Source organism: Salvia hispanica, chromosome 3 (genome assembly GCF_029641045.1).
Source record: "Salvia hispanica isolate PSC_SH4W2 chromosome 3, Shi_PSC_v1, whole genome shotgun sequence".
Classification (NCBI taxonomy): domain Eukaryota; kingdom Viridiplantae; phylum Streptophyta; class Magnoliopsida; order Lamiales; family Lamiaceae; genus Salvia; species Salvia hispanica.
The window spans coordinates 32289321-32306343 of NC_142694.1; the positions used below are offsets into that span (position 1 = coordinate 32289321).

Here is a 17023-nt window from a genome sequence, read left to right on the forward strand (position 1 = left end):
TAAGAGTGATGATACAATAAATATATATATTGAAGAAGACAAAACAAAAATTCTATACTTAGGGTTCGTTTGGTAGCTCGTATAAACTCATATTACTCCAAAAAAGGCCCAAAGAGTGGTCAATATCTCACCTTCTCCAGCATTTGGTAGCAACCGATTTTATCAGCGAACCCGGTACAACAGTTTCGGATCTCAGTGAATTGCGTAATAAAATCGGCGAATCCGGCATATCACTATCGGGGTAAGGTTGTGGTATAACATATTCTCCAATTCGCCGATTCGTGTTCTCCAGATTTATGCCCAAATTGCCCTTCTATTTGCAATCCTCGTCTAAACAGCACAATACCTAACATTCACAATACGCTCAGTCGCGGTGAGATTCAGGTTTCTGACCTCCACAGGTAAGGTAAGCCGCCACACTGAAGCTTGTATGAAACCTTCAATTTTCAATTTTTGGGTTTCACACAGTGGTGTAGTGTCGATTATTTCAGGTTTCTTCATTTTGTTTTCATTTGTGTTGAATCTATTTCCTAATTGATATGTTAATTTGATCACCAGATTTTATGTTTTGTGTGTTAATAGAGATGAATAAAGTAGGAGAGAGAATTAAGTAGTCAGTCATCTTCGTATTTAGAGAAAAAAAAAGTACAGTCATCTTTGTTGGGAAAAAGGGTACAACTCAGTTTGATCAGTTGGGATTGGTGTTGTGATTTTGTTTTGGATTTAGGTTTCTTTGTCTTCTATTTCTATGGTGATTGATAGAGTAGCCATTCTCACTGTTGTACGGAGTAGTAGTTGTTTTCGAGTTCATCATAGATAAAACTCAACAATTTTTTATCACTTGTGTTGGGTGTTGTGATTTTGTTTTGATTTAGGTTTGTTTGTGTTCGATTGTTGTAGTTGTCATTGAGTTCAAGTGAAATTCTCAATTTTGATCACTTGGCTTTTGTTTGGATTTGGGTTTCTTTGTTTTTGTTTTCTTTGGTAATTGATTAGAGTAATGTGAAGATTGGGGGTTTGTATTTTTGCACCAGACATCTGCCAAATTTGAGCAAATTTAAGCTGATTATGTTTGTCTAGTTATCTGAAGCTGCACCTGGCCGTGAAGCAGTATGAATATGGATTCAGGGTGTTCATGTTGGCGTTCTGCATCGTGCTGGTTTCTGATTCATCGGAGTTTCTTCAGACTACTGTTTCGAGACTGGTGTTGATCGCAGTTGGCGCTGGTGTCTGCTTAGTCATGAATGTCTGCATTTTCCCCATTTGGTCCGGTGAGGATTTGCACAAGCTGATCGTGAAGAACTTTAAAGGGGTCGCCACGTCTTTGGAAGGTGAAGATCGAAGTAGCTTCACTTGGACGATACTCTTCAAAGTGGATTTGTGGTGGAAGGAATGCAAGGAGAAGGTGCTTACATGGTGGTAAGGTGGAGAAGATGGCGCGAAAGTGGAGAGGAATCCGCGCCACTCTGCAAATGTAGCAGGGACGACGAGGGTGTATGAGTAATTTCCTTAAAAAATTAGGGACATAAAAGTCTTCGCAATATTTTTTCTATTTTGTCTGCGCAATGTCTATTTCTACCAAACGAAGGATTAAGTGAGAAAAGAAAGTCAACCAAATTCTACCAAATGAAGGATAAAGTCGTATTACTTATTTGTAATCACTGCAAAAAGGTTTATGTGGATATTTAATAAAAGCTCATAAACTGAACCAAACACACCCTTAAATAAAAATTGATTGATTTATTTAATCGTTTCCACTTCAAAATGTCTACACAATTTTTGGGAAATACTATAAAGCTATATAACGTCTAGGAAAATAATGTATGCTTCGAAATATAAATTCCATCCTAGAACTAAAACAAAAGGCTATAAATATACATCTAGAAATAAATTATTTCACCATTTCCCCCCATAATATAGAGTAGTATTAATTAGAGCCACATTAAAAATCTCACCGTGAATATCGAAAAAAATCAAATACTTAGGCCAACCACTCTCTTTCCCTGCCACGTTAATAGCACTAAAAATCCACCTGCCACATCAGATTTAGGCAAGCCGCAAAAAAATTATTCAAAAAATACTACATTTACTGAATTAAAATTACGATTAAATTACGGAATTAAATTTACGAGACATATACGGGAAAATTCATTAATTGCATTAAAAAAGGTACATAGATAAAAAAAAATACATAATAAAGAAAAAAAACTATCGTCGTGCAGTCCTCCGTGCCCACAACTCTTCAATTATATCCTTTTGGAGTTGAATATGAGCATCCACTTGGCGCATGTCGGCAAATTCCTTGAGGCGGCCGGCTTCATCGAGAGGTATCCCACGTCGTACGCTAGGGGTGGCCGTTCCGTGGCTTGGCCCGACTTCATCGTCATTGGCCCAACAAGTCAGTTGTACGCCTTCGTCTTCGACGATCATGTTGTGTAGGATAATGCAGGCGTACATTATTTGGGAAACGCATCTGACATCCCACAAACGCGTTGGACCCTTAATTGCCGCCCATCGAGACTGGAGCACACCAAATGCGCGCTCCACGTCCTTGCGCGCCGACTCCTGTCGTTCCGCAAAGTAGGCCTTCCTTTCATCACTTGCGTGCCTGATCGTCTTCACAAAGACATGCCACCTAGGGTATATCCCATCCGCCAAGTAGTAGCCTATATCATGCCGGTTGCCGTTGGCCACAAATGAGACGGTTGGACCGACGCCCTGACACTTCTCGTTGAAGAGGGGCGACGAGTTCAGCATGTTGAGGTCGTTGTTCGACCCGGCTATCCCAAAATACGCATGCCAGATCCACAGCCGGTAATCAGCTACGGCCTCGAGGATCATCGTGGGATTCATTGACTTGTAGCCGGTCGTGTAGGCCCCCTTTCAGGCAGTCGGACAGTTCTTCCACTCCCAATGCATACAATCTATGCTGCCTAACATCCCGGGGAACCCATGCTTCTCCCCGTGCATCTGCATCAAATTCTGACAATCTTCGGGAGTAGGGCTTCGAAGGTACTGCTCTCCGAATATGTTGATCACGCCCTCACAGAAATACTTCAGACATTCCAGGGCTGTCGACTCACCGATGTGGAGGTACTCATCCCACATGTCTGTCGCGCCTCCGTAGGCCAACTGCCTGATTGCCGCCGTGCACTTTTGAATAGGGGTGTGGCCGGGTCTGCCAACCGCATCGTGCCTGAAGCGGAAACACAGATATCGACGCTCCAAAGCGTCAACGATACGCATAAACAACTCCCTGCGCATTCTAAAATGCCGCCGGAACATGTTTGCGGGAAACCGCGGGTTCTCCGAAAAGTAGTCGTCATACAGCCGCTGATGTGCAGCTACGTGATCCCGATCAATCACTGCTCGGCGGTGGATAACCCGTGGAGGGCGAGGTATCGCCTGCTGTTCCACCCTACGCATGTACCGCTCCATCTCGCGGTTCATGTAGGCATTCATAGCCTCGTTCATCCTCCGTTCGTACTCCTCAGCATCCCCACCACTACCACCACTGCTACCACCCGCGTTACTCATCGCTCGATGATGCTCTTGTACAGAAAGTTAGAGAGAGAGAAAACTCGTTAAAACAAGTGGTGCAAATGAAAATGAAACTAAAATCGCGTTTATATAGGTTTTTAAAAAAAATTGAAAATCGGCGCTGGCCGATCGGGCCGCCACAATGGCGGCCAGCGCCACGCCACCGGCCAGCCCACGCCGAAAATTTTGCCGATTTGCCGCTCGCCTACTCCAATGGTTCGGCTAGCCGACCGGCTAGCGACGCGGATCGGCTAGCCGGCATTGGAGATGCTCTTACACTGAAAAATTAAAATGTTGTTCAGACTTCAGATTATCGTTTTATTTTATCATAATAATCGAATTTTCTTGGTTTTCTTATTTTTAATCTTCCTTTTTTTTACTATCCCTTTTTATCTCTGAATTGACTAAAAGTAGTTTTGGTAATTACTCTTAATTAGTAATTATGAAAAGAACCTTAGAGCATCCCCATCCGTGCTTTTAGCTAAGAGCACGGAAGTGGGCCCGGACATACTTTTACTGCTTGTCCTTAGCTAAGAGCACAACACCCACATCCGTGCTCTTAGCTAAGGACAAGTTCAAGGGTCCCACCATTCTATTATTCAATTTATATAAAAACATTAAAAATATCCGGAGTACTATTACAAATTATAAAATAATTAAAAATTACATAATTCAAATCCTAAAAATTAAAAAATACATAACTAAAATCCTAAAAATTAAAAATTACGTAATTAAAATCCATAAAATTAAAAAGTATGAAAAAGTATGAATGAGAGATAATTTGATGTTAAAAATGGATGATTAATGTGTGTATTTATAGATGATTTTGGGATTAAAAAAATTCACAAAAATAAAAAAGAAACGTCTATAAACGGCTCTATTTTTTTGGGAATCCAAAAATATTTTTTTTTATTTTTTGGTATTATTTTGAATTATTTATGAATTTTTTAAAAAATAAAAAATAAAAATCGAATTTTCCAACGTTAATGCCGTTGGCCAATAAGAAGACGCCACGTATGGCTGCTCAGCGGCACGGACGTGCTTTTAGCTAAGAGCAGCGCCGTGCCGCTGGCACGGACGAACGAGCTCTGTCCAGCGGCACGCACGGACGGACGCACGGACGAGCACCGCTGCGGATGCTCTTATTATTAACTTGATTGATACAGAAATTTTGGTAATATTTTCAAAATCCAGTAATATACATTATACACGATCCTCCATTTTTATAATTACGTAAATTTTAATTTTGTATTATCGACGTTTAGTTTATAATACTATATTGTTTTTTATTATTCTCATAAATAATTTAATTTTTAATCATAACTAATTTATATTAGTAATTTATTATTGTTGAAATAAATATAAATATAAAATATAAATATAAAAATGAAATAAATAAATAAATAAATTATTTATATATACGCGTATCCTGACCCACCACGTACGGGATTAGTACAACTCCAATTTGTATTTATAAATAAAAAAATAGAAAAAGTCGAAAACTGAAAAATCCCTTTAAATAAAGGCTTATCTCACACCACATTCAAATTCAAGCTCTCTTTTTTTTTTTCTCTTCATTTCCAAAAAAAAAATTTCACGCATTTCGCCATGGGTGTAAAGCTCTCGCCGGCGTCCCCCGCCGGAAAATGGCTCGGCTTCGTCACCGCCGTGTGGGTGCAAGCCATTTCCGGCAACAATTACACCTTCTCCAACTACTCCGACGCCCTCAAAACACTCATGGGACTCACTCAGCTCCAGCTCAACGGCCTCTCCGTCGCCAAAGACGTCGGCAAAGCCTTCGGCATCTTCGCCGGCCTCGCCTCCGACCGCCTCCCCACCGCCGTCATCCTCCTCATCGGCTCCGTCGAAGGCTTCGTCGGCTACGGCGTTCAATGGCTCGTCGTCAGCGGCCGAATCCAGCCTCTTCCTTATTGGGCGGTAATTCCTCACTCATTACGCGTATTAAACCCTAATTTCAACGATTCGAGCGAAATCCCCAATTTTTGACCGCGAATTGATTCCGATGCAGATGTGTGTCTTCCTCTGTATGGGGGGAAACAGCACGACGTGGATGAACACCGCGATTTTGGTGACATGCATTCGCAATTTCCGGAAGAATCGCGGCCCTGTTTCGGGGATCTTAAAAGGCTACGTCGGTCTGAGCACCGCCATCTTCACCGACGTCTGCTCCGCGCTCTTCGCCGACGATCCGGCGAAGTTTCTGATGATGCTCACCGTCGTTCCCCTCGTCGTCTGCCTCTCCGCCATGCTCTTCCTCCGCGAGATCCCGCCGTCGAAGACGGCAACCGAGGAAGAGGAGGAAACGAAATTCTTCGGCGTAATCAACGCAATCGCCGTCGTAATCGCGATCTACCTCCTCGCATTCGACGTCACCGGCGCTCACGGACGCCTGTTCTCGCAATTCTTTGCCGCGATTCTCCTGATCCTCCTCGCGTCGCCTCTCCTCATCCCGATTTACCTCCTCACGAAGAATTTCGCCTCTTCTCGTCGCGAATCCGCCGACGTGGAGCGGATCGCGACGGAGCCTCTGCTCGAGGCGGCGCCGGAGGTGGAGAAGGAGGCAGAATCGGTTACGGCGGCGGAGAAGAGGAGGCCGGTGGTGGGGGAAGAGCACACGATTAGCGAGGCGATGAAAACCGCGGATTTCTGGATCTTATTCGGGTCGTTTTTGTGCGGAGTTGGAACGGGTCTCTCGGTTTTAAATAATCTCGGGCAAATGGGTCGGGCTCTCGGGTATTCGGATGTATCCATATTCGTTTCCCTCACAAGCATATGGGGATTTTTCGGTCGGATCCTATCCGGGTCGGTTTCCGAATACTTCATCAAGTAAGTTTTAGTAATTCTGTTATATTACGTCAGCTTTCTTTTCCCTCTTATATTTATTTTAACGCGTGAAAATATTAAAATAATATATGCACTATAAATAACCTTGGACTAGATCACTAGATTTAGGATCGTGACGTTGATATTTTGATACGATCTACTCGATATTGGACCGTATATATGCGCAATATCTATTATTCACCAATTATCTTAAATTAAATGAAAAGGTTGAATCACTTTATAATGTGACATAGTAAAATAATATTTGTGGCTTTTTCCTCCATCTTTTGTGTTTTCAACGCGTGAAGGAATAAATTCTATGCTTCATTATTAAGTTTATTTTTTCATTTTTGGGGGAGAACTTGCTTATTTATTAAATCTTGAAATAAATGATAGTACCTCTGTCCAGAAAAAAGTGTTTGAAATTTTGTCAGTGAAAATGCAATCCATCACATTAGAGCATCCGCAATGGTCGGCTAGCGACCGGCTAGCCAATTCGTCGCGCTAGCTGATCGGCTAGCCGAACCATTGCAATCGGCGAGGACGAAATCGGCGAGCGGATCGGCGTGGGCTGGCTGATCGCTCGTCGCTGGCCGATCGGCTAGCCGCCATTGTGGCGGCCCGATCGGCCAGCGCTATTTTTTAAAATTTTTTTAATTCTTTTTTTTATTCTTTTTTTTATTTTTGAAAAACTATATAAACGCGATTTTCTCTATCTCTAAATTTCTGTGCAAGAGCAACATCTAGCGATGGACAACGTTCGGCTAGCGGCAAACTATAACGGATTCGAGGCATACTAACATTTTTTTATGTATTTTTTTAATAAATTAGTGAGGAGTAGAGTGGGGCGGTGGCTCGTGTGTGGAAGCCCAGATTTTTTTTTATTATGCAATTTTTTTTATTTTTAGTTAATGTACTTTTTTTTAAAAATAAAATTAATGAATTTTCCCGTATATGTCTCGTAAATTTAATTCGGTAATTTAATTGTGATTTTAATTCCGTAAATGTAGTATATTTTGAATTATTTTTATTACGGCTGGCCTATGGCTGGCCTAAATCTGATGTGGCAGGTGGATTTTTTAGTGTTGCTGACGTGGCAGGGGAGAGAATGGCTAGCCTATTGCTGGCCTAAGCACCATTGCGGATGCTCTTAAATAGAAACATATAGTAAATAAATACTTAGAAACTAATTTTGGTGGACGGATCAAACTATAACAATTATGTCATTTAAAAAATGCAAGTAATACCATCCACCTTGATCTTCCTTTTCTCTTCGACCTTGATTTTTATATGTATTGTGGACTTGTGGTCCAATATATTAAAGGGGGGGAAAGCTCTCTTACTATTCTATCTCTTTCCCGTATAAGACTCATCAAGTCATCGAATAGTCATAAAGTGGGGTAATTTATCTTAAATGACCGGGTTCGGGTTCAAACAATATTTGAATTAAAGTTAGTGGAATGTAAGTTCCATAGTACTATTAGTTTTATAATAGAACGTGGCTGTTTTGTTTTGGCGGATGGCAAAATGAGAACGATGAGACATTATATCGCGAACAAGCTTTGTTTATACATTATAGTGTGAGGAATCAAAACTGATGAAAATATTACCTCCGCAGGAGGGCTGGAACACCCAGGCCAGTTTGGAATGCGGCTTCACAGATTCTAATGGCAGTTGGCTACGTTGTGCTGGCCATGGCCATGCCGGGGTCACTCTACGTGGGCTCGGTCGTGGTTGGGATCTGCTACGGCGTGCGCCTCGCTGTCACGGTCCCGACTGCGTCGGAGCTATTCGGCCTCAAGTACTTCGGCCTCATCTACAACATCCTCATCCTCAACCTCCCGCTGGGCTCGTTCCTCTTCTCCGGCCTGCTCGCAGGTATCCTCTACGATGCCCAGGCGACGAGCACGGCCGGGGGCGGCAACACGTGCATAGGCGCCCATTGCTACCGGCTCGTGTTTGTGGTTATGGCGGCCGTGTGTGTCGTGGGGTTCGGCCTTGATGTGCTGCTGTCTATGAGAACTAAATCAGTGTATGCCAAGATTTATGCTAGCAGAAAATGTAAGAGAGCTTCATCTATTATTGTTCAATAACTCTATAGAGATTGAGAGAGATGGCTAGTTGGAAGTTTAGTCTCTATTGTAAATTTGTGTGTTAGTTTTGGTATTAGTATATACTACTAAAATGTGATATATTACTAAAATTTTTGGTATTGGTACATACACATTACATGTTACGGCAAGTAAAAAAGTACTCCGGAGTACTACACTAGCAACAAAATCTATAATGATGTCTAAGAATATTCTGAGTTGTATTTGATATTACTATGATCTTAAAATTGTTTACAGCTCAACTCAATTCAGATAGCATTCATATCATTTTCAAAATTTTAAATACTACTAACTCCGTCCACAAAAATTTGTCCCATTTTTTCATTTCTGTCCATCCCCCAAAATTTGTCCCATTTCACTTTTACCATTTTTGGTTGTGGACCTCATATTCCACTAACTCATTGCTACTCATATTTTATTATAAAACTAATATATAAAAGTATGACTCATAATCCACTAACTTTTTCAACTCACTTTCTATTATATTTCTTAAAATTCGTATTTGGTCAAACCGGGACGAATTTTTAGGAAACGGGTGAAGTACCTAAATTGTCTCTCATTGCATGTGCGCTCCTCCCTAGAAAGTCAGCTACAAAGGAGGTGATGATTCTAACTTTTCTCGATACAATTAATGTTTAATTTTCTTTTAATTATTTTATTTTGGTAATTAGCTAGTGAGGATTGGGTTAGTTTAGCAATAATTGAATCGTATAAAGTCGGCTGGGATAATACACCAGTAGCACAACTGGTAAGCTTTATTTCGATTATTTTTTGGCAAATCAACTTACACAATTGGTTATTTACCAATCGATTATTTAATTAATGATTATTTAGTTAGTTTAATTTCAGTTACCAATTAAAGTTAGACATTAATATCGGTTAACTAGTTGGTTCTACTCGATTGTAGCTGAACTGACCGAATAACCAAGCCTACTAAAAGTGCGAGATTTTCATAATTAGGCGATAGAACAAAATCAAACATTCACCCTACAAACACAGGGCGAAATAGGTGGCAATTGGAACCTATTTACATCCAAATTAAATAAGGTTAGTTGGGGTATGAACTTTATAGTGCAACTAGCTAGTTTTATTTCAGTTAACTAGCTTTAGCGACTAATGATGATCGATTAATTAGTTGATTAACTGACTCTTTAATAAATTTAGTTTCTCAGAACAGCTACTAGTACCAGTTAACCGATTAGTTAATGAGAAGTTTGTTCGTCTGGCATTGTAATGATGCATCTGCAAGGAGAATTAAGTTAATGTGGAGATTTGTTAATATACATTGAATATGTATTGTCTGTCGCTAGCCAAATCCTATCCAATTCATTTTTCCAACGAAGAGTTTTTTATGTGTTCGTTTCCGCTTCAAAACATCTAGACAAATTTTGGGAAATATAAAGGGCTCGTTCGGTTACACACAATTGGTTTTGTACGAAATGAAATCGGATAGAAATAAATGTGGTAGGACCCACCTATTCATATACAAATGTCGTTGTTTGGTGTTTCTGAATTGGGTTTCCCCTGACACGACAAAGACATGCACGATGACAAACTTGCCCGCACTTCATTTTCAAAATTCAACCCGCTACCCCCCATCCTCGATGATTGAATTCTGCACCGCCACCATCGTCACTCTCACACTCCCTCACTCTCTGCAAATTGGATGAAACTCATCATTGCTTCAATTTCTCCAACGCCTGTCGCCGATGGAGAAATCGCGACACATGAGCAGATGAATTAAGAAAGCTTGAGAATCAGAATTGGAGTCGAGAGAATTGAGAACTCCAAATAGAGATGAGTTTTCACCGGGTTGGCTGCTCGGGATTCTCTGCCGCTCACTGCAGCACTGAGGCGAGCAACGACCGTGGCTAGACTGAGGCAAACAACAGCTCGATTGCAAAGGCGTAACACCGACCTGGACCTGCCTTCCTTGCAAGGCGGCAGCGAATCTAGAGAGAAGAGAGACGATGGCGACGGGTGGAACGGTCGTGTCAGAGCCAGCATCCGCGGAAGACGGTGGTGGTGTCACCAAGACTAGCGATGGTAGCAAAAAGGTTAGTGATACACGGTGGGAAGAAGAAGACGTCGGCCCGCACTGTTGGGCTATTTTAATAAGTGACGGTAGATTATTTTATTTTATTATGAGTGTGGAGTAGGAGTGCAGCACGAATTGTGGAGTAGGAGATTCGCCTCGCATAAATGCTACTCCCTCCGTCCGCTATAAGGAGTCCCATTTCTTGGTGACATAAATTTTTAGAAATGTTAAAAAAGGTTAGTGGGAAAGAAGTCAGTGGAATAGAGGTCCCACTTGTATATACTCTCTCTGTCCGCGATTAGGAGTCCTGGTCACTTTTGCGCACCCATTTTATAAAAATAAAAAAAAATAGCTAAAGTGGAGAAATGGTAAAGTAAGATAGAATAATGTTGACAAGAGTGTTTTCTCAACATTATTCTCTATTTTACTTTACCATTTCTCCACTTTAACTATTTTTTATCATTTTTATAAAATGGATGCAAAAAAGTGACCGGGATTCCTAACCGTGAACAGAAGGAGTATTAGTTTTAAATAAAATGTGAGTGGAATGAGTAAGTGGAAGGTCGGACCATATTACCATTTATGGTAAAAGTGAACCGGGTCTCTTATTCGCAGAGCGTAAAGAATATTCCATATCAAGTTGGGAGAAATAATTATAACATGTAAAAGTAAAAGGCAACGGTGCGGGCCGGCGTAAGTATGGAGGGCCATGCAGAATTCTGTATGGAACACCGAACCACCATAATTTCCATGTTTTCTCCCCAATTATGACATTTAGCAAACACTGAACAGTAAAGCTACTAGTACTCAATTTACGCATTTCTGAATGGGTGTAAAGCTGTCGCCGGCGTCCCCCGCCGGAAAATGGCTCGGCCTCGTCACCGCCGTGTGGGTGCAAGCAATTGCCGGCAACAATTACACCTTCTCCAACTATTCCGACGCCCTCAAAACACTCATGGGACTCACTCAGCTCCAGCTCAACACCCTCTCATTCGCCAAAGACGCCGGCAAAGCCTTCGGCATCATCGCCGGCCTCGCCTCCGACCGCCTCCCCACGGCCGTCATCCTCCTCATCGGCTCCGTCGAAGGATTCGTCGGCTGTGGCGTGCAATGGCTCGTCGTCAGCGGCCGAATCCAGCCTCTACCTTATTGGGCGGTAATTCCTTACTCATTACGTGTTAAACCCTAATTTCCACGATTCGACCGAAATCCCCAATTTTTAAACGCGAATTGATTCCCCTGCAGATGTGTATCTTCATCTGTATGGGCGGAAACAGCACGACGTGGATGAACACCGCGGTTTTGGTGACATGCTTTCGCAATTTCCGGAAGAATCGCGGCCCTGTTTCGGGAATCTTAAAAGGCTACGTCGGCCTGAGCACCGCCATCTTCACCGACATCTGCTCCGCGCTCTTCGCCAACGATCCGGCGAAGTTTCTGTTGATGCTCACCGTCGTCCCCCTCATCGTCTGCCTCTCCGCCATGCTCTTCCTCCGCGAGATCCCGCCGTCGCAGACGGCATCAGAGGAAGGCGAGGAGACGAAATTCTTCGGCGTAATCAACGCAATCGCCGTCGTAATCGCGATCTACCTCCTCGCATTCGACATCACCGGCGCCCACGGCCGCCTCTTCTCGCAATTCTTCGCCGCGATTCTCCTGATCCTCCTAGCGTTGCCTCTCCTCATCCCGATTTACCTCCTCACGAAGAATATCGTCTCTTCTAATCGCGAATCCGCCGACGTGGAGCAGAGCGCGACGGAGCCACTTCTCGTGGAGGCGCCGGAGGTGGAAGCGGTTGTTGCGGCGGCGGAGAAGAGGCGGCCGGTGGTGGGGGAAGAGCACACGATTAGCGAGGCGATGAAAACCGCGGATTTCTGGATCTTGTTCGGGTCGTTTTTGTGCGGGGTGGGACCGGGTCTCTCGGTTGTAAATAATCTCGGGCAAATGGGTCGGGCTCTCGGGTACGCGGAAGCATCCATATTCGTTTCGCTCACAAGCATATGGGGATTTTTCGGTCGGATCCTATCCGGGTCGGCTTCCGAATACTTCATCAAGTATGTTTGAATACAGTAGTATTTATTTAAGTTTCATTTTTAGTATTTTTTTCCCTATATTTATTTTAACGCGTGAATATACGCTATAAATAACTATGGACTAGATTTAGGAACCGTGCCATTGATATTTTTAATACGATCTACTCAATATTTGACCATATATATGGGTCCATGCGCAATATCCATTATTTTTGTTAAATTAAATGAAAAGGTTGAATCTACTTTATAATGAGGCATATTAGCACATACTTACAAGTTACAATAATATTTGGTTTACCTTTTGTGAATTTGGCGTTTTCGTGGCTTTTTCCTCCATCTTTTGTGTTTTTAAACGCGTGAAGGAATAAATTTTATGCTTCATTAAGTTTATTTTTAACCCTAAACCCTAAATCTTTTGTGGGCAATTAGTGGCGGATCTATAACATTACTAATATAATTTTTGATGTGGCGCATTCATTAGATAGAAATGGTTTGCAGCCTAAAGTAAACGAACACGCGCAGATAGTTAAGAGTTCTATAGTTTAATGAGGGGTTATAATTGTATTTTTTCGCAAGAAGGTTGTACTTATGGGGTAGGTGTTTTTCGAGCCGACTATAAGGGAAAATTAGGTCCTAGTGGCAGTTTTATATCTATTGAAATACTAGTATATAATAGGAATATACATTATTTTCACTATTTCACGATACATATTTCAATGAAGATCCACCTTGATCTTCTTTTTCTTTCCTAAAAAGCCCTCCCCCTTGATTTTATACCTATAAATTTGTGGTCCACTGTGTTAAAGGGGCCGAAGCTTTCTTATGCTATCGCCTTCTGATAAGAATGCATCGAATAGTCACAGCAAGTGGGATAAGACGATAAGTTATTTCAATCACCATCTCAAATCATGGAGTAGTAATTTTTTTGTCCGTCGTCATATATGTCGCGTTGCCGATTTTATAGATAAAGTTAGTAAAATGAGTTATATATATTAGTTTTATAATAGAACGTTATTCTAATGATTATTTGGCGGACGACAGAATGAGACATTATATCACGGAAGGGAGTACAATTTTATTTGATCATGATACATTATAGTGTAATGAATCAGAACCAGTGGCGGATCTAGGGGACAGGAGGGGGCGGTCGCCCTCTCCGTGCCGCTATTTTCCCCTTACGGGAGGTAAAATTACCATATCCGCCCCCACGTTTGCCTCTGGCGTTGCCCCGAACAACGATAAATGTCCGCACTAAATCAAGCTAATACTATATATTCTGCCCCCTCCGTTTCTAGATCCTGGATCCGCCACTGATCAGAACTGATGAAAATATTACAAATGTAGGAGGGCTGGAACACCCAGGCCGGTTTGGAATGCGGCTTCACAGATTCTAATGGCGATGGGCTACGTTGTGCTGGCCGTGGCCATGCCGGGATCGCTCTACGTGGGCTCTATCTTGGTCGGCATCTGCAGCGGCGTGCGCCTCGCCGTCTCGGTCCCGGCCGCGTCGGAGCTCTTCGGCCTCAAGTACTTTGGCCTCATGTACAACGTCCTCATCCTCAACCTCCCGCTGGGCTCGTTCCTCTTCTCTGGCCTGCTCGCGGGCCTCCTCTACGATGCCGAGGCGACGAGCACGGCCGGGGGCGGAAACACGTGCGTGGGCGCCCATTGCTACCGGCTCGTGTTCGTGGTTATGGCGGTCGCGTGTGTCGTGGGGTTCGGCCTTGATGTGCTGCTGTCTATGAGAACTAAATCAGTGTATGCCAAGATTTATGCTAGCAGGAAATGTGAGAAAGATTCATATGTTATTGTTCAATAAGCCTAGAGAGATATAGAGTGATGGCTAATTGGGAATTTTAGTCTCAATTGTAAATTTATGTGTTTGATATGTTGTTTTTGGTATCGGTATATACTCCACTAAAATGTGACATATTACTAAAAGTTTTGATTTTCAATTTCATGTAATGTAGAAAAATTCATGTTTTGTATCACGTGAAAAAATTCAGTCATCTACATTCTATTACGTCTATTTTGATATTTTTCAATCAAATGAAACTGGTTTCTTTATGAATATGTGACATCATATACTTTATCCGTGGTGACGTTCATATAAGATTTTTTGGCTTTTCAACAAAAAATTCCACTGTGAGGTGGTCAAATTCTACCTTCATGATATTTTCCATCCAATTTTGGAAATTACAAAATATATCATAATTTGATTAAACTAGTAAGTAAGTTTTACCATGATAACAACATATGGCAATTTTTCTTAAAGAATAGTAGTACTACTTTTCTATAAACACACAAATTACAAAATATCTTCCAAGATCTAACCAAGGCCTCGCAAATAAATGATAGTCATTCTTTTCGTTGCTTTCAATATCACTCACTATCGCCTTCAATATCAAATATATTAATGATTTTATATACTACCTCGGTACACTTAAAATAGACATAGTTGTGTATAACACCGATTTTAAAGTTCAATTGATAAAATAAGAGCGAAGAGAAATAAGAGAAAAGTAATATTAGTGGATTGTGAGGTCCGATCAATATTATTAGTACTACTCCGTATTTAAAATTTTAAAACTTTTCATATTTAGAAATTGGTCTAATTTTGGTGGACGGCCAAAATGACAAAACTAGTCTATTTTGTGAACAGGGGTAGTATTTATTATCATAACTCCCACGGAGTATATAAAAATATATTTTTTCCTTTTAATTTAAACACAAAAATAATATAATATCTCTTAAAATCGGGTGATGACGTTTATGAGACGAAGGGAGTACTAAAAACCAAAATAACGTAGACTAAATGACAGCGATGACTACAAATAGTATCCAGATAACATATGTAATGCACTATTAAATCTTAAAGAATTATCTTCTGATAAATAAAACATTGAATTTTGATTAAAACAGGCCCAATATCTGTTCCTGGACCTTGGCGTATATGCAATTTATCCAGGCCCAAATTCTTTATTGCTTAGCCCATTAAGTCCACCTAAGTATTATTTATTACTAACATGGTACGAATATATCCATCTAATTTTTTCAAAAGTTGATGGTGAATTATTGCACGTGTATTTTCTAAATCGATGAGGATATAGAAACTAGAATTTGAATTATCTGAATGAGATGAATTTCATGTGGAAAAATTAGTAACCACATAGTTTTAGATATTTTTATAAAAGTAATTTAATATGCACTGACACGTCCATTCTCTATGATAGTATGAAACCATGTAAAAAGAGCCAAATTCTGAGAGAGTGACAAAAGGCAAATGTGGAAAATGTAGTGATGTGAGAAAGTGAAATTATCCACATGTTTGCCTTTTGGTCTACACACAATGTATGATAGAAGCAACTACTATACTACACTACTACTTTAATTTTGTTTTCGTTATCTATTCAAAATATGATTCTATGTTTAACCCATTTCCAACAAAGGGAAAATCCCAAAAATGTATTTGTGGTTGCTATTCATAATGAATTTATCCATCATAATCTGTGTAACATGGCAGACAAGTAATTAATTGATTGCCCTTGTCACAAGGAGACATATACATAAGTACATTACATGTTACGGCAAGTAAAAAGAAAAAATAATAGTATATGGTATTTCAATTTTGTACATATAATGTTTATGAGTTGTGTTCGAAATATAATCGATTACACATAATGATGTCTAACAATATTATGAGTTGTGTTTGAAAAATTATTTACAGCTCAACTCAGATAACAATCATAAAATTTTCATTAATCCATATCATTGGAAATATATTATAATCCGAACCTAGAAATTAAACTTTTATACTATAGTAAATTGCACAGCCCTTTCGATGCATGTGCACTACGCTTCCCTAGAAAGAAAGTCAGCTACTAAGGAGGTGTATCTCATGATTTCCTAAGTACAATTAATAATATTTTTTTTTAAAATTATTTTATTTTATTTGAGAACTAACAAGTGAATATTCGGTTGGTCGATTATCGTTTAACCAATAATCGAATCATATAAAGTCGGTTCGGACTTGGGATAATAACCCTGTAGTGCAACTAGCCATTTTAATTTTAATTATTTTTCAGTTAATCAGCTTAAACATTAGTTATAAGACCACCTCCAACCATACACCAAATCCCATTTTTGGTGTAAAAATGTGCTCCAACCATACTCCATACCCATACCCATTTTTGGGTTTTTTAATCAAACAACACCAAATTTGAAGTGAACACCAAAATTGAGTATCTACTGCAAAAAAAGTTTTAAATATTGCATAATAGTCCTTTATATTATTTGGAGGTTCATGAATCAGCCGGCCATAATTTGTGTATTGTAGTTCTTGATAGTTTGAATCAGCCGACACTCCTTGCAAATATTGAGTAGAGCTATGGATGTTGAGTAGAGATATGTTGGCGTGTGTCGTACTAGTGTCTAGAAAATCTGATCACACACACACT

General features: G+C 40.6%; 2 protein-coding genes and 2 long non-coding RNA genes across 4 annotated transcripts; 3 read left to right on the top strand and 1 right to left on the bottom strand.

Moving 5' to 3' along the window:
- On the top strand, window positions 1–1566 carry LOC125216841 (uncharacterized). Its single transcript, XR_007175465.2, has 2 exons — window positions 1–406; window positions 1081–1566. It is a non-coding gene; the product is annotated as an uncharacterized LOC125216841 (long non-coding RNA).
- A 3521-nt stretch (window positions 1567–5087) lies between these two features.
- Window positions 5088–8604, top strand: LOC125213158 (protein NUCLEAR FUSION DEFECTIVE 4-like). Its single transcript, XM_048113539.2, has 3 exons — window positions 5088–5478; window positions 5570–6387; window positions 8003–8604. Exons 1-3 carry the CDS (start codon window positions 5149–5151, stop codon window positions 8475–8477), a joined length of 1623 nt encoding a protein of 540 aa, XP_047969496.1. The 5' UTR covers window positions 5088–5148; the 3' UTR covers window positions 8478–8604.
- Window positions 8605–9945: 1341 nt separating this feature from the next.
- On the bottom strand, window positions 9946–10889 carry LOC148930582 (uncharacterized). Its single transcript, XR_016137198.1, has 2 exons — window positions 10305–10889; window positions 9946–10195 (listed from the first exon to the last, which is right to left on the bottom strand). It is a non-coding gene; the product is annotated as an uncharacterized LOC148930582 (long non-coding RNA).
- Window positions 10890–10953: 64 nt separating this feature from the next.
- Window positions 10954–14557, top strand: LOC125213159 (protein NUCLEAR FUSION DEFECTIVE 4-like). Its single transcript, XM_048113540.2, has 3 exons — window positions 10954–11689; window positions 11779–12587; window positions 13911–14557. Exons 1-3 carry the CDS (start codon window positions 11360–11362, stop codon window positions 14383–14385), a joined length of 1614 nt encoding a protein of 537 aa, XP_047969497.1. The 5' UTR covers window positions 10954–11359; the 3' UTR covers window positions 14386–14557.
- The last annotated feature ends 2466 nt before the right edge of the window (window positions 14558–17023 follow it).